This window comes from Chelonoidis abingdonii, chromosome 1 (genome assembly GCF_003597395.2).
Source record: "Chelonoidis abingdonii isolate Lonesome George chromosome 1, CheloAbing_2.0, whole genome shotgun sequence".
Lineage (NCBI taxonomy): Eukaryota > Metazoa > Chordata > Testudines > Testudinidae > Chelonoidis > Chelonoidis abingdonii.
Genome location: NC_133769.1, coordinates 200,476,667 through 200,494,235, shown reverse-complemented (window position 1 = coordinate 200,494,235; position 17,569 = coordinate 200,476,667). Strand labels below are relative to the sequence as shown.

The 17,569-nt window shown below is 42.6% G+C and overlaps 1 protein-coding gene across 2 annotated transcripts in view; it reads left to right on the top strand.

Moving 5' to 3' along the window:
- Positions 1-3,921: 3,921 nt before the first annotated feature.
- Positions 3,922-17,569, top strand: part of SCAF4 (SR-related CTD associated factor 4) — an 84,899-nt gene continuing 71,251 nt past the window's right edge. The window contains exon 1 of one of the 2 annotated variants that reach the window (XM_032798289.2): positions 3,922-4,165. In XM_032798289.2, the coding sequence (XP_032654180.1) occupies positions 4,052-4,165 (114 nt within the window). In that variant the 5' untranslated portion in view covers positions 3,922-4,051. The remainder of the gene's footprint in view (positions 4,166-17,569) is intronic. The other variant, XM_032798290.2, reaches the window with a different exon arrangement.

Below are 17,569 nucleotides of genomic sequence, written 5' to 3'. Positions count from 1 at the left end.
GCAAAAAGGCATCTTCTAAAATTTGGAAGTCAAAACCCAGTGAGGATAATAGGTAGGACCATTTTAAGTTAAGTGTAAAAGTATAAGGCAGGCCAAGAAATAATTTGAAGAGTAATTAGCTAAGGACACAAACTAACAGAATTTTTTTTTTTTTTTTTTTTTTTTTAAGTGCATCAAAAGCAGAAAGCCTGACAAAGTCAGTGCGGCCATCGTATGATTGAGATGCTAAAGGAGGACTCAAGGTCATTGCTGAAAAGCTAAATGAATTCTTTGCATTCATCTTCACTGCAAAAGATATGGGGAAGATCTCCACATTTGAGCCATTCATTTTAAGTGAAAAATCTGAGGTACTGTCCTAAACTGAGGTGTAAAAGCAGATGAGGTTTTGGAACAAATTGATAAATTAAACAGTAATGAGTCACCAAGACCAGATGGTATACACCCAAAAATTCTGAGGTCATTCAAATATGAAATTGCAGAACTGTAGCATGCAACCTAGTGTTAAGATCAGCTTCTGTACCTGACGACGGGTTTAGCTAATATAATGCCGATTTTTAAAAATGGCTCCAAAGGTGATCCTGGCAATTACAGGCCAGTAAGCTTAATTTCAGTATAGTACCAGTCAAATTAGCTGAAACTATAGTAAAGCACAGAATTACCAGACACACTGATGAATGTGATATGTTTTGGAGGAGTCAACATGGCTAACAGGACATCACGAATCACCAATCAATTAAAATTCTTTGAAAGTGACAGCAAACATGTGGACAAGAGTGATCCAGCTGATTTAGAGTACTTGTATTTTCAGAAAGCTTTTGACAAGATCTCTCACCAAAGACTCTTAAGCAAAGAAGGCAGTCATGGGATAAGTCAGTCTTTTTTAATCAGTTACTGATTAAAAGATAGGGAACAAAGGTAGGAATAAGTGGTCCATTTTCACAGCAGAGAGAGATTTGGAAAAGTGGGGTGAACAGTGAACTGACAAAATTTGCAGAGGACACAAAATTACTTAAGATAGTTAAGTCCGCAGATGTACAAATGGATCTTACAAAACTGGGTGACTGGGCAAGAAAACGGCAAACAACAGTCAATGTTGGTATGTGTTAAGTAATGTATATCGGAAAACATAATCCCAACCATACACGCATAATGATGGGGTCTAAATTAGCTGTTACCACGCAAGGAAGATCTCAGGGTCATAATGGGCAGATCTCTGAAAACATCTACTTGATATACAGTAGCAGTCCAAAAAGTGATCAGAACTTTAGAAACCATTAAGAAAGGTATAGATCAGGGGTCAGCAACCTTTCAGAAGTGGTGTGCCGAGTCTTAATTTATTCACTCTAATTTAAGGTTTCATGTGCCAGTAATACATTTTAACGTTTTTAGAAGGTCTCTATCTATGTCTATAATATATAACTAAACTATTGTTGTATCTGAAGTAAATAAGGATTTAAAAATGTTTAAGAAGCATCATTTAAAATTAAATTAAAATGCAGAGCCCCCAGGACAGGTGGCCAGGACTCAGGCACTGTGAGTGCAACTGAAAATCAGCTTGCGTGCCGCCTTCACCACCTGTGCCATAGGTTGCCTACCCCTGGTATAGATAGTGGCATTGTGATATTTTCTGTCTTACTATGTAAATCCCTTACACACCTACACCTTAACTATTGTGTGCATTTCTGGTCATCTCATTTCAAAAATGCTATAACTGGAAAAGTTGCAGAGAAGGGCAATGAAAATGATTAGGGGTGTGAAACAGCTTGCATCCCAGGAAAATTTAAGAAGACTGAGACTGTTCAGCTGAGAAAAGACATGATTGAAGGGGATATGATAGAAATCTATAAATCACAAATGGCATGAAGACACCAAATCAGGAAATGTTATTTAGCCTTTCGCATAACACAAGACCTAGGGGTCACCCAATGATATTAATAGGCAGCAGGTTTGAAACAAACAAAAGGAAGTATTTCTGCACACAGTGCACAATCAACCTATGAAACTCATTGACAGCGGATGTTGTGAGGCCAAAAGTATAACTATTTCCAAAAATAATTAGATAAGTTCCCAGACAATAGGCCCATCAATGGCTATTAGCCAAGATGATCAGGGACACAAACCCATGCTCCAGGAGTTCCTAGATCTCTGACTGCCAGAAGCTGGGACTGGATGATAGGAAATGGGCAATTTTAAATTGCTCTATGCTCTTTATTCCCTCTGAAGCATCTGGCATCATCCACGGTCAGAGATGGGATACTGAGATAGACAGACCATTGGTCTGACCCAATATGACCATTTGAATATTATCATCCTTCCTTTACTCTTCCCACCTGGTGGTGGCCTGCCTCTTTCACAATCCAAATCTGACCCAAGCCAAAGAAGGTCAAGGTATTTTCATACCAGACCTGAACCCAAACAGTGTAGTTGGGTACTACGGGTTTGGCACAGGCTTCAAACTTCTAGCACCCTGTCTTGATTTGAAAACTTCAAGAAATGGGAATCTACCATTTCCCTTAATAGTTTGTTCTAATTTTTAATAACCTTTCCCTTTGCTCTATGCCTTTCAAATGTACATTCCACTTTCATTCCACACCTGCTGAATCTGTAAATGAACTACTATCCCTCAAAGTCTGTACAGACAAGGTGGGTGAGGCAATAACTTTTACTGGATCAACTTCTGTTGATGAAACAGACAAGCTTTTGACCTTACACAGATCTCTTTTTCAGGTGTGGGAAAGGTCTGTACAGTCAGGGTATGACTTTACAATCCAAAAGAGCAATGGGTATGTAAGGGTCTCAGAGAATCACTACTGCTCAACCAAGCATTCAAAAATCATAGGTCAGTCCCTTCACCCCCCGCCCCCCCGATAAGATTGGTTTAAAAATCATGAGTTAAAATAATTAATATTGGGTTCTATTTATTTTCCTTCTGGCTTCTGAGCTTTTAGGGTGCTCTGAGTCAGCTTTTCTCTTCAACTCAGGGCTAGAAAGTTGCTTAAAGAAAAAAAGCTGAGATTCTCCTGTAATCCCGACTCTTATGAGCTAGGGTGTTAAGGAAACACCAAATATCATGGAACTCACAATAAAAATCATTATATTCAGCAAAACCAGAGTATTATGATGAAAAAAAGAGCCCCCCCCCATTAAAAAGAATACTGTGGGGTAAGGAAAAACATCCTGCTGTCTCTTTGAATAAATGCTGACTTCTCCAATACTCTGGCATCAGTACTTTCCTTGGTAACCCTACAAAGGCATCCAACAGAAAGTCACAATGGTCGCTCAAAGACTTACATCACTGTTGAAACACGAGCACGTACTCTTGACGACTTGGGACACAAAACGGGCCTCCAGCCTAGTCTGGAAAGCCCAAACGTACAAATCTCCGTGACTCTAGGCACTTTGCTCACCATACTCACAGCCCCCGCTGTACTTGGAGCTAGTGCCATACACGCCTCCAGCCCAGCCCAGCCACAGCCCCTAGGGGCTCCCCAAATGCTAAACCCATTGGCCACTGTTCATTTGGGTAGCCACCTTCCTCGGTACACTTGTCCGTCTCTGGACACCGGGACCAGCTGCATGCAGAGGCCGAGCCCCCTGTGCCTTCGGGAGCGCTGGGCCGTTGCCGGCCTTCTTGCACTGGGGCTCCTCCCCCCATTGTGGGGGGGGGGCAGAGCTCGCTCTCTCTCCCTTTCGCCTGTGTGAACCCGACCCCTTCTCACCTGGCAACAGCCGTGCAGGGGGGGGGGGGGAGAGGAGGGAGGGAAGCGAGGGATTTATTACCACCGCCCGCTCATTCCCTCTCCCGGGGGCGGGGCCGCTGCTGAATGGCGGGGTCGGGAATAGTAACGAGGGGGAGGTGTCACGTGGCTCCCCGCAAGCCCGCCGCGCGCGCGCGCTCTCCTCCTGTGGTGGCGCGGGGCCGGGAGCCTACGCGATCCAGGGTGCTGTGCGCGGCGGGGCTCCCCCGCCATCCCGCTGGGAAGAGACGATCTGTGCGGGCCCTGCCAGCGAGACGCCGCCTGCGCGCAGACGGCTCCGCCGCCGAACGGACATGTTAGCGCGGAGCCCTGACGGGACGCGAGTCCCCCTCCCCCCGCGCGCCTCACCCGGCGGGCACCGCACCAGCCGCCGCCAACATGGAGGCCGTGAAGCCTTCAACCAGGAGGTGGGAGCCGGGAGCGCGGGGCAGGCCGGGCCGGGAACGTTCGCGGGTCATGAAGCCGCTATCGCGGCCGCCTGCCCCGCTGCTTCCGGCCCCGGGGCGAGGAGAGGCCCGGCCCTGCAGAGGCCTAACGGAGACCCAGCCTGCGGCCTTCCTCGAGACTGTTCGGGCCCCCTGGGGCTGACGGGGGCCGGGCGGCCCAGGAGTGGCCAGCGCCGCGTACTCTGGGAGAAGCCGGGGGATCGCCGCCCCCTCCGCCGCACGCGCCGTGCGCGGGAGCTGGGAGCGCGGCCGGGCCCTCGCGCCAGCCGTTACCCCGGGCGGTGGGCCCCGCCGGGGCCGGGCGGCTCACAGCCGGGGCGCCTAGTTCCCTGCCAGCGCGGGGGGAGGAAGCGACCACGTGAACGGGCGGCCGCTCGCACGGGCTGGGCTGCAGCAAACCAAGGGGCTGCCCATGATCGTACAGGAACTTCTCCGTGTGCGGAGCAGTGTCTGGGGAAAGGGTCAGGTGACAAGTCCCGAAATGAAGCATGTGGTGGGGGAGAAGTAGGGACCGGTCTTCTCTCATGAGGCATGGAAGGCCCTTGTGCCATCTCCGTCACTCTTCTTTCGGCTGCTGCTTGTTGCAACTCTGCCTAATCTGAAAACTCTCCAGCTGGGCAATAATATACCAGCGATCGTGTCTTCCAGATTGGACATCAAAATATGCCAGATCCTGATGTCTAAAGCTTTTTTCCCCATCTAAATTTAAAATGAATGTGTAGTTGGAGAGAACTTTAAATAAAAGTTTTGGTTTATAGGATGTTCTTGAAAATCATTTTAGGACTACACAAGGTGTTAAGTATAGTTTGTTTTCATTGGAAGTAACCTGGCAACTCTAAGCCTATCTTAAATGTAAGGTTTGCACGACTTATTCCAGAAGGTGTAAATGCATTTTGAAGGTTAGTGTGCTGTGAATGGTTGCTGAACAGAAACAGTAAAAATGGCAGACTGCTCTCATGTGACAAAGTCATGCTGTGTAAAGTTCATTCCTTGCATCTTCTTGTCAGTTGCAGTAGACTAGAATATCATTATGAACACAATTACATACCTGCTTATCCTTTACTAGATAACTGACTTTGTATTTTTCTCTTTATGGTATGATTTTTCTATTCTATTCATGGGGTCTTTACATTTTGAAACAATACAGATAACTCCATAGCTCAGGAGTGAATTTTGAGTGTGAATTTTAATGAGCACTTTTCATTTAAATTGACAGGTTCCTTATTTTGACACAATTGGCAGTTTGATGGCTATCCATTTTCCACATTTCCGGTATTTCAGTGGTGGTATTTTTAAACAGAAATCTACTAAATTAAATTAAGTGGCATTATATTGCACATATGATGTGCTTTCCACACTTATTAGCATGTAGGACAGAAATAGCTTTTATCTGTCTAAACATCAGTGGAAATACTAGCAGTGCTTGCCACTTCATTCATCTCATTATATTGCTTCCTTGTACAGCTTAACTTTACTGATGTTGGGCAAAATGCCATTCATATAACTGTACAAATTTTTTTTGCTGACCCAAATGATTTAAGTAAATGTGTTAATTTAGCTAACCATCAGTATCTCTTGGTATTTTAAGTAATCTCATTCTGATGTATTCAAAATGGTATGTCTTAAATAACACAAGTGGGTGCCCAAGAAATAGTAAATGTATGATGCCTGACTCTGTCAATATTTTACCTCTGGATACAGAATAAAAAAGAGTACTTGAAATTCTGGTAACTGCAGAATTTCAGTTTGATAACTAATGTGAAGACTAAATTGTATTTAAAAAATGGATCCAGTTGAGATTTTAATATGATTTCCCTCACAAATGGCTTATTCTCTATGGTTCCAATTCAGCAGTCACTTGTGTATTTGCTTAACTTTATGCTCAATGGGATTTACTCATCTGTTCAGTTCAACATTTAGTTTCCTAGCTTTCTTTTGATGCCCACAAGAAATTAGTTTATATATTTGGAAACTAAATAAGAAACTTAGCTCTTAATCCCTTCTCTGAACTTCCCAGTATGTACTTTTCTCTATATCTGTGTGTTGGATTGTAAACTGATTTGGGAAAACACTAAATTTTCTACAGCAATAAGCACATTTTGTGCTAAACAATCAATTAGTCTGCCTACTATATTTTTACTCAAATTTTGACCAGATGTTGCCAACTGGTGGTATTTGGTAGCCCTGTAATGTAGTGTATTACCCTTCAGCTAACTAGTTTGAACCAGGTACTCCTGAAACAATCAGAATTTGTGAATTTTGTTAAAAGTATACAGTTTTGTTGTTAAATATATAGTGAGCATAACTAATGGGTTACATGTTGAAGTGCAAAATCTTACTAACATATTTCTTGAGAAAACCAGTATACCAAAAAAAGATAACCTTGACACCCCTGTGAAAAAGCATGTAATGTTTCTTTTCCAATGTTCATTTTGGTTATATTTTGGTTTGACAGTGTAGGGTTAGCTTTCGAATTTGAAAAAAAAATTGGTTAACTTAGCAATTATAAAAATTAGGGACCAGTACTGCTTATTATAGGCCTCTGCACAGTATGGCTATGTCTGCGCTAGAAATGGTGCAGTGGCAATGTACTTCAGAGTAGATGTGCTACACTGACAGGAGGGGTTCTTCCGTAGCTGTAGTTAATCCACCTCCCCAAGTGGCAGTAGCTAGATCCATGGAAGAATTCTTCCACTGACCTTGCACTGTCTACATAGGCAGTTAGGTTGGCTTAATTACATCACTTGGGTGTGTATTTTTCACACCTTGAGTTATGTAGCTGGGTCGACTTGACTTTTTAATGTAGACTTGGCCTAAGCTTCTGTACTTAGCTTTGCCAGTGGAAGTAGTATAAGAACCAACAGACTGATAATTGTGCATTGTTCTAATTTTATGATTATGTTAAGAACCAAGTGGTGTCATCACTCACTTCTACATGTGACTCAGGGTGGTAATAAAGACGCTGTACCTCAAGTTGGTAACCCCCTCCCTTCTCTCCCAAAAAATAAAGAGAATGGATACTTGGTGGACATTTCTTCTTTGTCTACAACTATGGCTTAGTTCTTTATTGTTTATGCATGGGCAGTTGACCAGACAATTGAATCTTTGATCCAGTATAGCAATCTTATGCTAATGATTGATCTCATTTTCAACGTCAGTGTACCTCTATCTTTTCCTCCCAATCTTTTCCCTAGTCACTCACCTGTTATCAGCTAGCATTATTTCCTCACATGAAGAGCTCAGTATTATAGTGCAATGCTAGGGCTGCTATAATTAAGGTTAGCACAGCTTTCTGTTTATAGCCAGACTCTTCTAAATGCTCTAAAATCCGAGTGGTTACTTGGATTGCCTCTTAATTTGGTTTGCTCTGTGGAGATACAGAGTAGAGTAAGTGATCCAAATTTGGGGTAATTTGCTCATGGAGGATACTGAGATAAAATCCCTTCTGCCCCACAAAAAAACAGCTTTTCTAAAGGTTGATGGAGTCTGCTAACATATTTTTGTTCAGAACAAGGGAACTGATGGAGCCCCAAATGGTCTCCATTTTAGGATATGTACTCTAGCTATTGCAGAGAATCCATTGCCCCGTGAGGGGAGCAAATTGAAAATAATAGCAAGAGAGTTCAGCTCTCTAGTTAGGCATATGCCTAACATTTAGGCTTACTGGCCAGCAAGTTTTCACTACAGCTGGGTAGCTAAAGGGGATATGCAGTAGCCATTGAGCCAGAGCTACACCCAGCCAGTGTGAGTTCAAGTCTGACCTAGAGCAGAACTCTGAAAAAGATTGGAGGCATGTTGCTAAAGTGTGTCTGTCAGGTGTGTTTTGGCAAAATGTATTGAACCAGAAAATAAATTCTGCATGCAAATGCTTGCTGGGATGGTAGTGGGGTTTGGGAGCAGAGGAGTGGGAGGGATAGGAGCTGCATTGAGGGTGGCAGGGGGGTCAGACACTGAGAGTGGTGACATGGAGGTGGGTGGCATAGCAAGCGAGAGGGTTTAGGGTTGGGGAGGTGTGGAGGATCTGTGCTCTACAGTTAAGATTGAGATGGTGGTTTGAGTGCTATAAAATTCACATATGTACTTTTATTGGCTTGACTTTTCCTGTGCTTCATGGGAGCATGAGGTGGGGATAGTGAGTCAAATTGGGGTCATTTGAGCAAGAGGTTCCCAAGATGCTGAAAAATGTTTTTATTAAAGTTCACAGTCTACCAGCATTTTTTGTGCGTACCTGGCTCCTGAAGTTCTGATGACTCGATGGGATAACACAGGGAGGGTGAGCTGGAAATGGTGGAGGGGCTATATGTTGCAGGGGTGTTATCTATCCTCCCACTGCTCACACACCAATTTTCTCACAGGTCCTTAAAGTTACTGTAACCATTGTGTAATAAAACTCAACTTTGGCGAGCATATAACATGTGTGAGACTTTTTCACCAGCCATGTTAGCAGTTACACACTGCAAACATTTTAGAGCATGACCATTATTCCCATTCCACAATAACAAAGTGTTAGGGGTGATGTTGGCCAAGTCACGTAATTTCTCTGTGTGTCAGTTTCCCCATCTTTACAATGGGGATAATGACATTATCCTCTTAGTAAAGTGGTGTTGAGGTCTACTGATGAAAAGTGCCATGTAAGAACTAGGTACTATTCTTAGCTGGCCACATTAGCATCCTTACAGCAAACTTGCATGATAAATACAATTGCGTAAATGACCATCAACTCTTACCAATGACACATCTTTTTGTTTTGTTTTTCTTTCTTTCTGTTGAAGAAAATAGAAAATTTACTAGCAAAAACTTAATTAGCATAGTTAAGATTGTCCAGTAATGTATTGTGCCTTTCAAGAAGGTCAAGTTCAGCAAAACTCAAACATCTGAAAACCAAGTATTTCAAACTCAAACTTCTGAAAAGCAGGAAGTAGAGTGAAATAGATTAGGGGCTTGTCTACACTGTGTCTCAGTGCAGACTATAGGGGTGTGAATTGCAGAGTACACCAAAGAGCATCTTAATGTGAACTAGGTACTTTTTAGTTTGCAGCAGTAGCATCCACATGGAGCAGCTGAAGCACAACTCTGGTGCACACTGCAGTTCATGCCCCTGTAGTCCGCGCTATGGCATTGTGTAGGCATAGCCTGGGATCATGCCAATGTTACTCTCCAGATATCCTTAGGTGTTATTCTGAGTGCATAAGCAGGAGCAATGGATATACATTGAGGGGAGAGGGGTGCATGGGAAGAGTAGATATATGCACAGTTAGAAGGGTATGATAGTTGCAGTACATCAGAATTTTGGATTAAGCTTGGTACTTCATTTACTGTACTACCAGGACTGAGATTATTGTAGCAGCAGCAAATTCATCCCCAGGGGTAAGGAAGGTGCTTTGCATTGCTTTAGTGGCCACTTCAGAACAACTAAAGGAGCAGTATCAGTGTGATCCTGAAGGATCCCATTCCTTCTGAACAAGAGACAGAGAATAAGAGAGGTGGAGGATCCTGTCAGAGACTAGCAGAAGTAAAAAATGGGGAAATGAAGAGAAGCAACCTTCAAGGAGAGTTAGGAGTCTTATGAAGGTAGAAAGAAATTAATAAGTTAATCTTAGTAGGCAGATAATGTTTCAGGTTTTGGGCTGCTGAACTAAGTAGTTCATACCAAAACTAAATCCTTTCCCACATACTTTTTCATTTCCATTTGAAAGTGTTTGTAAAGAAGTTTGCCCCAAATGGACTCTTAACTTTGTGAATTTATCCTTCTAGTCAGCAGGAATACTTTAGTGGACTAAGTCTCATGTATGCTAGACTGCCCTTGGTTTATCTCTGGACAAATTAGACTGTGGCTTCATTTTCCAAGCAACATAAACTGACAATCATGCAGTTGATGGTCTCTTACCCTTGGCAGCAGCTAGTAGTTGCTAAGCTTCACAGTTCACATATCAGAGGCTGATTCTAATGACAGATCCTCTGAGCTGCAGCCCAAGGGCAGAAATTTTGTAGGAATTCCAACATTTCTCTTTTCAGTAGCTCTGGGGATTGGTGGTAGGTAAGGACTAGTGTTCTAGCCAGCAGGTAGACCCTGGACCCATTCATTTTTTATGTCTATCTCTAGCTAGACCTTCTCAGTCTGATAATCCAGTAGTATTACTGGTGCTTTGTTAGCATAAGTATTTTGTTTTCTTCTTTCCTTTCTTCTCCATCCCTTCCTGCAAATGTTCCATTAGTTTTGTATAGGCATATGAGCAAATATCTAAAGTTGTATTTGAATAACCTATAACTTTGTCAGTGAAAAATATTTCTAATGATAATTCAAATGTATTCAACACACTTGTAGAAAAAACTGGTTTTGGATTCCTTACGTGCTAATTTTTTTGAAGACTTCTTATTTATATGTTTAGAACAAGACTGTACAAGCGTCAAGCAAGCAACAGCATCGTACTGTATAGAAACACAAACTTTCTTTAATGTCTCAGCACCTGATAGGGTGTAATGTTGTAGGTTGATTTTATTACTAACAGTAAGATTTTTCAGAGGTGCTCAACGCCTGTATTGCTCATGGGCTTCAGTGGAGTTGTGTGTGCTCAGTTCCTTTGAAAGTCAGGTCCTGGCTGTGTATGTAGAAAGACATTCTTCTTAGTCTTAGATGCCAGATGCCCAGTTTTCAGCATTTGCTGCTGGCCAATTAAGTAACTGATGTTGATGTGAAGAACTATTAACTCAGAAGTTTGAGAGTTGTCACATCAGACACAGATCTCCTTTTTCTGAAAAGTGGGTAGTTGTTTGAGCTCCTTAAAGCAGTTTGCAAACCTTCACAGCTTCATGTTTGTGTGCCACAGTATTTAGTACTGGTGGAAGCTATTGAACCTGAACGGGGTTCTGTTCAATAGTATCGCAGAAGGTATAATTATTTCTCACATTTGGTATTTCCCAAAAGATATAGGTGTATGTGTAATTGTGTTTTTTAAAGGTCATGCCCAGCCCCAAATATATGTTTTTCTTATCTTTGCAGACTTCAGTTTAAAAACTGTCAGTGTTTAGCACTATCCTTTGCCCTAACTTCATATGGGGATTCTTGGTATTTCTACCTGTTGTTCCTTGTCAAAAATTTTAAAAAATAGGTCTATCTTTATCATTGTTTCTGTAATTGTCCCCTACTTCCTTGCTGTTTGATATTATGTGGTTGTTGATGTACTCGTGTGTGTGAAAATGCTTTCAAAGTCTGTTTCATTATATTTCCTTGAAGAATTGCCTTAAACTAAAACTTCCTTGTGCTAGAGAAAGTGATTTGGAACTTGTGGGTAAGTGGCAGTATACATGGACTATGGAAGACCTGCATTTTGGAGAAATTGTCTTCAACATGTTTGTTGGAGAACTTAGACTCACTTAGGAACATTCTTTGATTGTCTGTTGAAGATATCAATAATAAGTTGGACTGTTTTCTCTTGGCCCTAAACAAGGCTTGAAAAAAATCACCAGAAACTTAGTAGCCAGTAGTCAAATCAGAGTTGGGGGTGGAGGATTCAAAGGCAATATCTAGTTGACAAAGGCTGGCTGCTGGCGTTTAAGCCTTGTCTACACTGTGGAGTTATCGGTAAAAGTTATGCCACTTTAATTAAACTACTGTTGCATGTCCACGCTATCTGTGCTGCTTATGTTGGCAGAGTGCAACCACACTAGCAGCTCTTAGAATCATAGAACTAGAAGGGACCTTGAGAGGTCATCTAGTCCAGTACCCTGCACTCAAGGCAGGACTAAGTATTATCTAGACTATCCCTGACTGGTGTTTGTCCAACCTGCTCTTTAAAATCCCCAATGATGAAGATTCTACAACCTCCTAGGCAATTTATTCCAGTGCTTAACCATACTGATAGTTAGGAAGTTTTTTCTAATGTCCAGCGTAAACCGCCCTTGCTGCAGTTTAAGCCCAAATTGCTTCTTGTTCTATCCTCAGAAGTTAAGAAGAACAATTTTTCTCCCTTCTCCTTGTAACAACTTTTTATGTACTTGAAAACTATTATCGTGTCCCCTCTCAGTTTTCTCTTCTCCAGATTAAACAAACCCAGTTTTTTTCAATATTCCCTCATAGGTCCTGTTTTCTAGACCTTTAATTATTTTTGTTGCTCTTCTCTGGACTTTCTCCAGTTTGTCCACATCTTTCCTGAGATGTTGCGCCCAAAACTGGACACAGCACTCTAGTTGAGGCCTAATCAGCGCAGAGTAGAGTGGAAGAATTACTTCTCAGTGTCTTGCTTACAATACTCCTGCTAATACATCTCAGACAGATGTTTGCTTTTTTTGCAACGGCATTAGACTGTTAACTCATATTTGGCTTGTGATCCACTGTGACCCTCGGATCCCTTTCTGCAGTACTCCTTCCTAGGCAGTCATTTCCTATTTTGTATGTGTGAAGCTGATTGTTCCTTTCTAAGTGGAGTACTTTGCATTTTTCCTTATTGATTTTCATCCTATTTACTTCAGACCATTTCTCCAGTTTGTCCAGTTCCTTTTGAATTTTCATCCTGTTCTCCAAAGCACTTGCAATCCCTCCCAGGTTGGTATCATGCACAAACTTTATAAGTGTACTCTTTATGCCATAATCTAAATCATTATGAAGATATTGAACAGAACCGGACCCAGAACCAGTACCTGTGGGACCCCACTTGTTATGCCCTTCCAGCATGACTGTGAACCACTGATAACTACTCTTTGGGAACGATTTTCAAGATATACCACATCTAGCACTACCCCCTCCCCTCATTTATGTTTGTTACCCTGTCAAAGAAAGCTGTCAGGTTGGTTTGACATGATTTGTTCTTGACAAATCCATGCTTACTTTTATTTATCACTTTATTGTCTTCTAGGTGTTCGCAAATTGATTGCTTAATTATTTGCTCCATTATCTTTCTGGGTACAGAAATTAAGCTGATTGGTCTGTAATTCCCCAGGTTATCCTTATTTCCCTTTTTGTAGATGGGCACTGTATTTGCCCTTTTCTAGTCTTCTGGAATGTCTCCCGTCTTCCATGACTTTTCAGAGATCATTGCTAATGGCTCACATGTCTCATCAGTCAGCTCCTTGAGTATTCTAGGATGCATTTCATCAGGCTCTGTTGATTTGAAGACATCTAAGTTGTCTAAGTAATTTTTGACTTGTTCTTTCCCTATTTTAGATTCTAATCCTACCCCATTTTCACTGGCATTGACTATGTTAGACGTCCATTCGCCACCAACCTTCTAGGTGAAAACCGAAAGAAAGACGTCATTAAGCACCTCAGCCATTTCCACATTTTCTGTTACCGTCTTTCCCCCCTCATTGAGTAACGGGCCTACTCTGTCCTTGGTCTTCCTCTTGCTTCTAACGTATTTGTAGAATGTTTTCTTGTTCCTTTTATGTCCCTAGCTAGTTTGATCTCGTTTTATGCCTTGACTTTTCTAATTTTGTCCCTACATACTTGTGTTGTTTGTTTATATTCATCCTTTGTTGTTTGACCGAGTTTCCACATTTTGTAGGACTCTTTTTTGAGTTTTAGATCATTGAAGATCTCCTGGTTAAGTTAGCATGGTCTCTTGCCTTACTTCCTGTCTGTCCTACGCAGTGAGATAATTTGCTCTTGTGCCCTTAATAATGTCTCTTTGAAAAACTGCCAACTATCATCAACTGTTTTTCCCCTTAGACTTGCTTCCCATGGGATTTTACCTACCCACTCCCTGAGTTTGCGAAAGTCTGCCTTCTTGAAATCCAATGTCTTTATTGTGCTGTTCTCCCTCCTACCATTGCTTAGAATCATGAACTCTACCATTTCATGATCACTTTCACCTAAGTTGCCTTCCACTTTCAAATTCTCAACCAGTTCCTCCCTGTTTGTCAAAATCAAATCTAGAGCAGCCTCCTCCTAGTAGCTTTCTCCACCTTCTGAAATAAAAAATTGTCTCCAGTACATTCCAAGAATTTATTGGATAATCTGTGCCCTGCTGTGTTGTTTTCCCAACAGATGTCTGGGTAGTTGAAGTCTCCCATCACCACCAAGTCCTGTGCTTTGGATGATTGTGTTTGCTGTTTAAAAAAGCTTTATCCACCCCTTCTTTCTGGTTTGGTGGTCTGCAGTAGACCCCTACCATGTCAGCACTCTTGTTTTTTTACCCCTTTTATCCTTACCCAGAGACTTTCAACAAGTCTGTCTCCTATTTCTGTCTCAACCTCAGTCCAAATGTATACATCTTTACTATATAAGGCGACACGTCCTCCCTTTTTTTCCTGCACGTCCTTCCTGAGCAAGCTGTGTCAATATTCCAGTCATGCGTATTGTCCCACCAAGTCTCCGTGATGCCAACTATGTCATAATTGTGTTTATTTAATAGCATTTCGAGTTCTTCCTGCTTATTCCCCATACTTCTCGGATTAGTATATAGACATCTAAGATACTGAATTGATTTCCTTCCTACCCCCAGTTCTGTCTTCTCTCTTCCTTATTTCTACTCTAGCAGCCCATGCTCCCCCCAGATTCTGACCCTTCTCCCAGGTCTTCATGTTTTTGACTTACCTGTGGGCTTTGATCACCTGTTTTTTCACATCCTTGAGGCAGAAAGTTGCAGTGCTGTAAATTGATAGTGTAGAGAAGCCCCACCATGCCACATTAATGGTTCTGATTCCTTCTAAGTTCTCCCATAGCCTCCTGAGCTGCTCTGTGAGCTCCCACGCTGAGGAATGTCAGAGCTTCCGGAACGTTGAAGGGAGAGGGGCACATGTCTGCAGGGCAGCCGAGTTCAAAACAATGAGCAGAGCGGTCACGGCAGGCATTGTGGGATACTGGGGGAGGCCAGTTATGTCAGCATAATGGTAACATGTACACTGATGCTTTGTCTCTAACTTTTCTGAAAAAAACTTTATCTCTCATCGAGGTGGTTTTATTTTGTCACCAAAACTGAAGAGTTTTGTCACCAAAAGTGGCACTGCAGTGTGTAGAGCTCCACAGTTTTGTCAGCAAAAGACAGCTTTTGTCAGAGGGAAGCTGACAGAATTCTTACTTTTTGTTTTGCTGCTCTTTTTGGGATCTGCTATGTACAGAGTTGGACTTTTTCCTTGGGGTTCTAAGACCAGGCCATGGGTAAAAAAGTCTTTTTTATTCTTTGTCTCAGAACACTGTTCCTCTGCTGCTTCCAAACATAGTAGGTCCTCAAAATAAGTTGCAGAGTGAAATTAATGCAATTCTTATATACTTTGCTATGAGGGAAAATTTGTCGAGTACTTTTTTCAAACTTTGGATGTGAGCCTGGGCAGCTTTTGCGCTGAGTTATGAAAAAGACCTAGTAGGTCATCTAGTCCATTCTCTTGCCACCATAGGATTATTCCCTACATTATTTCCTCCTTTTGCACGTATATTGACATTTGTAAGTTAGTCAGTTTGACTGTTGCCTGTTTGACATTACCTATTAAAAGTCCAGTAATGTTCATAAGTTCGGTTCCTCTTGTTTGATTGTATTTATTAGCCTGGAAAATGAGGTGGTAACTCTTCTCCTTCTACGACCTGGTCTACACTACGCGTTTATACTGATTTTTAGCAGCGTTAAACTGATTTAACGCTGCACCCATCCACACAACGAGGCCCTTTATATCGATATAAAGGGCTCTTTAAACCGATTTCTGTACTCCTCCCCGACGAAGAGGTCGTGCGCGGCATCGGTTATTCCATATTGGATTCGCCGGTTAGTATGGCTGCAATCGACCGAGTACTTGGCTCAGGCGGTATCCCTCGTGACCACTGTTGACCGCCTGGAACAGCCAATCTGAACTCGGGGTCTGCCGGCCAAGTAGAAGGAATGTCGCCGTGAACCTTTTGAATTGCAATCCTGTTTACCAGCATGGAGCTCTGACAAGCACGGGTGACATGCAGTCCCAACTCCAAAAAAAGAGCTCCCATGGACCGCTACGGAGATACTGTATATTGATCTTTGTAATGGGAGACAAATCTGTCTATCAGAGCGTCCGTAAGAAAGACAATGGCAAAGCATTTTGAAAAAAAATTCCAGCTGTGATGCAGAGTTCCACAGCACATGCTGTGTTGACAAGCGAACGGAAAGCCAGCAGAATCACAATGGACGCTTATAGGAGAAGGAGGGGGACTGAGCGACTCCAGTTACCCGCAGTCTCTGAAAGCATTTGCATTCTTGGCTGCAGCTCCCAATTGCCTGTATGTCAAAGCTTGTCCGGGTGGTTCAGGTGTACTACCGTCAATTTACTCCCCCCCCCAAGAAAAGGGGAGAAAATCGTTTCTGACTTTTTTCGATTGTCACCGTATGTCTGCTGCATGCTTGCTGTAGACACGGTGCTGGGGCACATGAACTCGCATCTCTCCCCTCCCTTCCCGGTGGCAGACGTACAGTGCAGTATAGGACTGTAAACCATCCGTGTGTCATACAGCCCGTTGATGCTCCTGGCTGCCTGAGTGAGGCCGGACGGCGGCGGCTCTGGGTAAAAAAGGAATGGACTCCCGGTTATTCCCGCAGATGGTTACGAACAGCTGGTAACCAGTCCTCATCATAGCAACTGGGGGCTGAACCTCCCTCATGCCCCCCTTTCATGTTAATGAAAAAACTTCTGTACTGCTGACTTTCATCAGCAGCGGGATGCTCGCTCCTCTCCCTTCGAACGCCTCTGATGTCGTGCCTGGACTATCATAGCAGCTGGTGGCATGCTGCTCCCCCTCATTTTTATCTCACTAAAGTCAGTAGTTTGCTTCTTCCTGCGATTTTTGATTACTTCATCACACAAATGGGGGACCCTGCATGGTCCCCAGAAGGTTGGCGGAAGGAGGGAAGCAACAGGGTTAGGAGCTTGTTAGCATGGACACCCTATAGGATGGCATGCGTCTCATTTCTTGTGCGATCTCTGAATGCCCGACGGCTTGTCTCTCTGGTTCTCTGATACACTGGTCTCTTGTTACACTTGCCCCCCATATTATAGCAGGCTGACTTATTTTTACGATACCCAACATGCGGAACATGACCGGCGGGGGACGGGGGGGGGGGGGGAAGAGGGGGCCGTTCCAACCGCACACACAGATTTTTTTTTTTTTTTTTTTATTTTTTTTTTTTTTTTTTTTTTTTCCCCCCTCCCCCCCCCCACCCCCCCCCAGCCAAATATATTATAATACTACAATAAAAATTACAAATTTAAAACACCTTTATAAAAACACAAAAAAAAACAAAAAACAAACCACAATAAATATATTTTAAAACAAAATAAAAAAATATATTCTAGGGGGAGCAAGGGGAGAGGAGGGAGGGGGGAGAAGGAGATATTATCTATTAAATATTAAATTTTATATAATATATATATAAAATATATTATATATTTATAAAAAAAAAAAAAAAAAAA